We start from the raw sequence: 8,027 nt of genomic DNA, 5'->3' as shown, positions 1-8,027 counted from the left end.
CTTGACCATGTAGAAGGTACTTAGTAAATATACATCCATAATCTATTGTCCCCAACACAAGGATTTTTAACTTTTTTGGTAGCAAAACCTAGATCCCACTCGAGGTATTGCACAATGTAAATATATGCATTACATTACATTTTTGAAATGCAAAACCTTTCCAGTTTCTAAACAGGTCTGGCCCAGTGCTTCTGGCTAGGGGATTGTGGCCATGTGTTTGAATGAATGTGACTGTCTGCTGGGCCAGGCTGTGTTCCAAGCAATTCACATGTATTAGGCAATTTACTCCTTATAAAAATTGTAGAAGGCTCTATGAGGTTCAGTTTACAAATGGAGAAACTAAGGCACAGAAGGGCCGAATGCTTTGCCTGACATGGGTCATAGCGGAACTGGGATTCCAGTCCATATCCAAGAGCCTGCACACTTGTAGTGAAGAGTGAAACAATCTCACACAGTACACAATCCAGAAACAACTCTTTTTCAAAGATAAGTTGCCAACTGTCTAAATTCATCCTAGACCATTGCACTCATTTGTTCGGTTTTGCCCACCGCAGGCGACCACAAGAGGGCAGTGAAAACCAGTGGGAAAGTTTTGACAGTGGAAGTTCTAATAGCTAATGCTCATTGAGCACCTACTATACGCTAAGCAGGAGTCTAATTGTTTCCCACGAGTTCCTAAAAACAGCTCCCAGGAAAGCCCGTCTTGTCAGCCGCACTTGTAGGCTGAGCAGCACCCGGAGGACTGGATTTGAGGACGCTGGTGTTGCCGCACCCCCTCCCGTGTGCTCACAGGTCTGTAACATGCACCTTTGTGTTGTCTTCCTAAAGTCCCAGGGGCCTTTCCTAACATACTCACCCAGGTGCCTTATGTGCCACAGGGGGTTGATTGTGGAGTATTTCCCATGAAACACAATCAGCATTGGGGAGGTGGCCACCCCTCCTCCCAGTGAGCTGCTGTAGAGATTTTCCCTAAGAAATGGAATAGAAAAGGGACATTTGGCCTGGAGCCCCACAAACTCCAATAAAATAGAATCTAGTAATTTTGAAAGATATGAGACCGTCTCTCACTATATAATAAGACTAGGGTTTTTCATTTTCCCCCAACTCTTTATTCTGAAAATTGCCAGACTTAACACAGAATCGTAACAAGGAGGGGCGCCCGGGTGGCGCAGTTGGTTAAGCGGCCACATCGGCTCAGGTCATGATCTCGCAGTTTGTGAGTTCGAGCCTCACGTTGGGCTCTGTGCTGACAGCTCAGAGCCTGGAGCCTGCTTCGCATTCTGTGTCTACCTCGCTCTCTGCCCCTCCCCTGCTCATGCTCTGTCTCTCTGTCTCTCATAAATAAACATAAAAAAAAAAGAATTGTAAGAAGGATATCATGAATTCCCATGTCCTTCACCTAGACTCACAGGATAAGCATAGCATTTTGCCATTTTCATTTTGGTCCTTTTTTATGGCAAATTCTGATCCTACATAGAATACCTTTACCCACAAACTCAAAGTTATGGTGGTATTTTTTTTTAATTTTTTATATCTTTTTTTTTTTTTGAGAGAGAGACAGAGAGCGTGGGAGCAGGGGAGTGTCAGAGAGAGAGGGAAGCGCAGAATCCAAAGCAGAGCTCCAGGCTCTAAGCAAGCTGTGAGCACAGAGCCTGACGCGGGGCTCGAACCCACAAACCATGAGATCATGACCTGAGCCAAAGTCCGACGCTCAACTGACTGAGCCACCCAGGCGCCCCAATGGTGGTATTTAAAATATCCAGATTAAAAAAAAATCCAAATAAAAAGATGACTAGGAAATGCAGTAACAATAATAGCGGTTCTATTGGAGGGTTCCCTCCCCCCCATATTTTAAAACTTCGAGAATGAAAAATGATACCTTTTTAAAAACTCAACCTCCAAAACCAAAGTTGAGTTTATAAAATCTTTTTTAGTTTACTTATTTTGAGAGAGACAGAGAGAAGGGAGAAGGGACAGAGAGAGAAGGAGAATCTCACACAGGTCCCTTCTGTCAGCGCAGAGCCTGATGCAGGGCTCAAACTCATGAAACTGAGATCATGACCTTAGCTGAAATCAAGAGTCCGATGCCCAACCAAGTGAGCCATCCAGGCACCGCCAGAGTTTATAAAATAATTCTTCAAAACAAATCTATGTAAGAAGATGCTCAACTGAGAGATGATTTCCAGTGGAAAAGGTTCCCTAGGGTTCTGGGAGAACACTTACAGTCACATTAGCAGTTCATTAGAAAAGCGTTTGTATAACGAGATGCGGCAGGAACTCGCTTCCACTGACATCCCGTTTGAGAAAATATCGCCATCTGCTGTCCCCTTTCTCGCCCGCACCTCTGTAAGCAAGTCTGACCTACAATGTCTGAAGTATTTCTACCCCTGAGTTACGCATAGAAGATTAATTACGTAATTTTGTTCCCAAGCCTGGAAAAGGGTAGACAGGTTTACACCTACTCCACGTTTTTTTGCATCCATTTCTCCAGCTGTTTGGTGATACGCTGGTGCTTCCATTCCGTTATGTTGGCAACGATCACGCCGGGGTTGAAAGAGCAGGTGCTTGGGCTGATGCCAAGGTCTTTGATGGTCTTCTTCCTGTAGTCCAGGTAGCCCATGTACGTGTTCTGTGAGGAACAGGACATGCTTTTGACCCACACATCTTTCGTTTCGGGAAGACAATCATTTTATTGAAACCGCTGTGCAGGATCTCTGGGTTTCCTCCTGTGTCACGAGCCACCTGCTAGGGTCCTTTGCTGGTTTTCTCGCTTCCCAACCTCTAAAGGCTGAGTGCCGCCTGGTCCCCCTGCCAGGACCTGTCGCTGTCTCTGGCACTGACTCCCCGGACAGCCTCACCGAGTCTCGTGGCCCAAAATACCCTCTGCGTCGCCAGCCTTGACCTCTCCTCTGGATCCCCAAAGTCTGCCCCACCTGCCAGCTCAGCGTGTCCTTCGGGGTGCTCACCGTGGCAGCTCTGCACATATCCCAACACCGATCCTGCCCTTGCCCCAGACTCGGGTCCCCGCAACCCGCCCCGCCTCCGTGACGGGCTATCCTTCCCACTACTTGGGCAAAAGTACCCAGGGTCATCAAGTCCTCCGTGGCTCCTTCACACCCCCTTTGCTTCCAAATCTGTCAGCAAGTCCTGCTTGTCTTCCAGAAGACGTCAACCACTGCGTGTGCGGCTACCTTCCTGGTCCGGGCAGGATGTCCGCAAGCTCTTCCTAAACTGTTCTGTTTCCACCCTTTTCAGTTTCACTCTGTTCCTATGTTATTCATCTGCTCAAAGCTTCTCCAGTGGCTTCCCATCCCGGTAAAAGCCAGAGGTCCTGAGATGTGCTGCCGTGCCCTGCGCCATCTGCCCCCACCGCCACTACCTTCCTAACCTATTCTCATGCCGCTGCCCTCTGCCACACTGACCTCCTTGTTCCTTCAATAAAAGAGAGACACACTCCTGCCTCATGACCTTTGTACTTGCTGTTACCGCTTCTTGGAATGCTTTCCCCCTTAATATCTGCCGAGCTGGTTCCTTCAGTTCTTTTACATGCAGGCTCAGTGACACTGTGTCAGGGGACCCTTCCCTGATCACCCAATTTAAAATACAACGCAACCTGCACCCCAACCCTCTGTTAAATATGTTGTTTGCTGCTGACTGTCTCTTCCCACTAACAGGTAAGCTACCCAAAGGCAGGAATTTCGGTTTTGTTTACTATACTGTTGGTTCCTAAAACAGAGTCCGCACATTGTAAGCACCCGGGTAGTTGAGGAGAGGCTGTGACACGAGGGCTGGACATTACTGTCCCAGTCACACGGGCCATCCGCGTCCACCTCAACCTCACTGTGATGCCCACGCACAACACGGAAATCGAGGACACACTCTATGTGCCGGGCGCTGCTCTGGGGACTTTGCACACATTATTACCTCGCTAATTGCACACAGTAACTGTACACATATTAACTCATTTAATTCTCACCATAACTCTACGAGGGGAGTTCTGTTATTACCTCTGACAACTGAGGGAGAAAAGGGCTGGGAAGGCGCTGGCCCAGGGCTGCAAGCCGACTAAGTGACAGAGCCAAGCTGTTGACTGAGGTCCCGCCTGAAAGCCTAGGCCTCAAAGTGTGTCACACCTGTACTGCCACAGGTCTAAAGTGATGTCCTGGAACTTTAAAAAAAAATTTTTTTTTTATGTTTACTTATATTTGAGAGAGAGACAGAGTGTAAGCAGGGGAGGGGCAGAGAGAGAGGAAGACAGAATCCAAAGTCAGATGCTTAACCAACGGAGCCACCCAGGCGCCGCTGGATCCTTTTTTAAAGAACAGCATTTGAGGGGCGCCTGGGTGGCTCCGTCGGTTAAGTGTCCAACTTCAGCTCAGGTCATGATCTCGTGGTTTGTGGGTTCGAGCCCCGCGTCGGGCTCTGTGCTGACAGCGCAGAGCCTGGAGCTTGCTTCTGATTCTTTGTCCCCTTCTCTCTCTGCCCTTCCCCTGCTCACATTCTGTCTGTCTCTCAAAAATAAATAAAGATTAAAGAAAAAAATTATAAGAAAAAAGGAACAGCATTTGATTCTTAACACCTTGTATTTTAAGGCCATTCTTTCAATGTCAGTATTACACACAGGCTCAACTTCCCTCATTTCCACCAGGGCAAGTTGCTCTTTACCTTTGAGCAAAATTGGGATTTTCCTCTATTGAAAGGGAAAAAAAAAAAGATGATCAAAACTGAAAACAGAACCAAAGGTCCAGGGACCCTCTTACAGGAATCCCCATCTCGGTCAGGGAGAGTGGTTCCAACCCGTTAGGTCACAACTGTCACTTCTGGAGCATTACCGCAGGCTCCGGCCTGTGTTTTTTCTGCTCCATTCCTGGGGCTCTGGCTTTGTGTTATTGCGTCACAGCTCACAAAAAACAAAGAAACAGGTACTGCTGTTGCCGGGTTTCAGAAATGGAGAGCGGGACCTGCAGGGTTAACTTGCCCCAGAGTCGGACACACGGAGCCAGGGCGGAATGGACAGCCCAGGCCCCCGTGCTGTCCTCCAAGGTTAGACAACTGTGCGATGTGGGGAAGGGAAGGGAACAGCAGGGCGGAGGCAGGACCTCCGTGCCAGCGAGCCCACCTGCAGCCCCACAAATCTGTTCATGTCCTGAGCCGAGGGCAGATCACAGTCATCCGAAAAAGCGGCCGCGTGGCCCAGGGCCAGAGTGGTGTCATAGAGCTCCTGGATGTCACCTGAATTCAGAAAACACCAGAAGTCAAAATATGGTAGCATTTGGCTTTGGGCTAGATAGAGCCTTAAATTGTCCAGCAGTCCCTGAGTTTGCTGTGGAGGAAAAGTACGTGATCCCAGTTTCGAGTGGCCTGGGATTTACTTAGTAACATGGCTCGTCTCCATTCAGAAGGTCACTTGATGATAAGCTCAGATCAGCACTGGGTAAATGTCTTTACTTCTGTTCCCATGGAGGGACCACACCAGTGCTTACCTTGTTTGCATGTGAGAGAGAGAGAGCAACACTTAAACACCAAACCTTCACTCACTTTCAAGAATGTCATCAGGGGGACTTTATTCCTCCACATTTTAGGGAAGCAGGGAAAGGAAAAGCTACTGAGCTATTTATTCCCGACTTTGACAGTCAGAGAGTGGTCCTCAGTCAACTGGACTGTCCAGGGAAGTGAGGATCAACCCCTGTTTTCAAAACATTCCCAAATTTGTAACAATCCTATTCTACCAACTTGAACACACAGTCACAGTTGCTGGGCATCTAGCTATTTGGAAACGGAAGGAGATAGTTAGATTCTACTTATCAGCTTCTCCTTCTCGGAGTATCCTTGTAAGTTGGCATGTGTACCTTGCACAATGACGTCATCGTCCAAATAGATGACTTTCTCGTGTTGATGGATAAGCAGAGGGAGATAAAAGCGAACAAAGTTCAGCTGTTAAAACAAAACAAGAAAAAGTGATGGTGGGGAAGATGCGTGTGGCTCAGTGTCTTCTCGTGCTCTTAGAGAGTGCCTTTGACCATGGCCTAAGCTCCGCTCCAGGTGTGGAGCAACATAAACAGGCTACAGAGATGCCTCATGGTGGCTTCCGGGTTCCCAGTTATCTGGCCTCCGGCTGCAACTAACTGATGCCGCCCCCCAGTGCTCTCCTAGACCCAAGCCCTCATCTGCCGAGACTGTAACATGACTTTGAGCTCTGTGAGCCACTCTAGTGGGAGTCACAGAGGCCCCTGGCCAATCTTGTAGGACACAAAGTGCCTGCTCTCCTCTACACTAGTAATTTGACTACCCTCAACTAAATCAGCTACACACACACACACACACACACACACACACACACACACACGGGCATCATCCCAACCAAAGCTCAACCTCTTAGCTCCTTGGACTAGAAAAAAGTCAGACAAGCATGAGCGGAAATTGAGAGTATATGGTCTCATTAGCCATAACACTACTGAACCCAAGTCCTAGCTCAGCTCACACTCTGATCATAAATACGGGGAATTGGGAAAAGATCATGTCATGAGAAGGGATAGAATTCAGTGAAGTTTCAGGATGGATGTAACAAGCACATGTAGAAAGCAGCTGAACCTGCTATCAATACTACTCTTCATGCGAGAGAGTCCCTTTTGTACGAACTCTTGCAGTAAAATGCCATAGGATTCCCAATTTTAGGGGGAAAAGTGGGTGTCTTTTGAAATCTTATCTTAGTTGATACTATGAGGTATATTGTGTATCACGCTACTGGTTTTCCTTAGTGCTGGGATACTCGGGGCTAAATTCAATGTCCAGTCACAGGACACGTAACACGCTGTGGGCTGAGAATATTTTTCCTGGCCTCACTATCTGGTCCCTACCCCCATCCCTACAGGCATATCCACACACAGAAATCCATCCTACATTTTCTTACGCTTCATTTCTGCTTTAACAGCTTCATTATATTTATGTAAACCATCTAAATCCTTCTGGAGCGGTGGATTATAAATTATAAATAAGCAGCGCTTGGTGGAGATCTAACACTGCTCTAGAAATATTCTGTCTGCTTCCCAGTGGCCAGGGCTCCGCACTGAGCAAGGGTCTCAACAAAGACTGTCCCCAGCACATGTGCGATTCCTACTCACAGGCTGGAGCAATTCTGGCCTTGAAGAGTCCGGTCTGATCTTCCCTTTGAGGACTATTGGGTTGAATTCCACGATTTTAAAGTTTATTTCTCTTAGTTTGGAATGTTCAATCCATTTTCTAAAGAGATGACAAAAAACAAACAAAAACCCCTCTAGCTTATATACCTCCAACCTTTTCCCTCAATTTCCCTTATTGCCTCAGAGTCGATCTGTGGCCTCCTTTGAAAGTTAAAAATAAAATGCGTATAACCTTAGTAGAGTTTAGTCTATAAAGCCTTCTGATTTTTCCCCCATCTGGTCTCAGATCTTTCCTTTCTTTTTTCTTTAATTCACATAACTGTGCAAACGAAATGAGGCAAAACAGTAATAACCAAATATCTTCCCCAGATCCACATAATCTCCACAGGAAACTGCAAGAACAAAATGTTCCTTCTCTCACAAAGCAGCATCTGTGGTTGCTGGTCCCTGTTTGCCACAGGGCCGCCAGACCTGTCAAGTGATGAGGCAGGACACGCTGAATCTTCCACTTGACAGAAGTCATTCTTCCTCTGTTGTTGTGACTCCAAGGTTGATCTGGAGTTATTCTGACCTCTTTGTCTCCGTCTCTCAATGTTCCCTACCTTTTCTTGCTTCCTGTCTCCCCCTCCCTGCTCCCCCCACCCTCTCCCCTCATGTCCGCTTAGTCTCAAAGTCTGCAACTATCTTTTAATTCCATTCATAAAACAATTCTTGGTAGAAATTATCTCAAAACCCATGAGATCATCATTTGAACAAAAATCAAGAGTTGGATGTTTAACTGACTGAAATACCCAGGTGTCCCTCACCTTTTTCTTTTTAATTTGAGAGAGAGAGAGAGAAAGAAAGAGCAGAGAGAGGGGCAGAAGGAGAGAGAGAGAGAATCAAAGC

The 8,027-nt window shown here is 47.0% G+C and overlaps 1 protein-coding gene across 2 annotated transcripts in view; it reads right to left on the bottom strand.

Moving 5' to 3' along the window:
• GLT8D2 (glycosyltransferase 8 domain containing 2) overlaps positions 1–8,027 on the bottom strand; it is a 32,011-nt gene that overhangs the window by 3,104 nt on the left and 20,880 nt on the right. Inside the window, exons 5-9 of one of the 2 annotated variants that reach the window (XM_029953586.1) lie at positions 7,122–7,239; positions 5,850–5,934; positions 5,120–5,232; positions 2,463–2,629; positions 857–969 (exon numbers count right to left, since the gene is read on the bottom strand). In XM_029953586.1, the coding sequence (XP_029809446.1) occupies positions 857–969; positions 2,463–2,629; positions 5,120–5,232; positions 5,850–5,934; positions 7,122–7,239 (596 nt within the window). The remainder of the gene's footprint in view (positions 1–856; positions 970–2,462; positions 2,630–5,119; positions 5,233–5,849; positions 5,935–7,121; positions 7,240–8,027) is intronic. The other variant, XM_029953587.1, reaches the window with a different exon arrangement.

This window comes from Suricata suricatta, chromosome 10 (genome assembly GCF_006229205.1).
Source record: "Suricata suricatta isolate VVHF042 chromosome 10, meerkat_22Aug2017_6uvM2_HiC, whole genome shotgun sequence".
NCBI classification, from domain to species: domain Eukaryota; kingdom Metazoa; phylum Chordata; class Mammalia; order Carnivora; family Herpestidae; genus Suricata; species Suricata suricatta.
The sequence above is the reverse complement of the archived record's forward strand: the minus strand, read 5'-3'. Positions and strand labels throughout refer to the sequence as shown.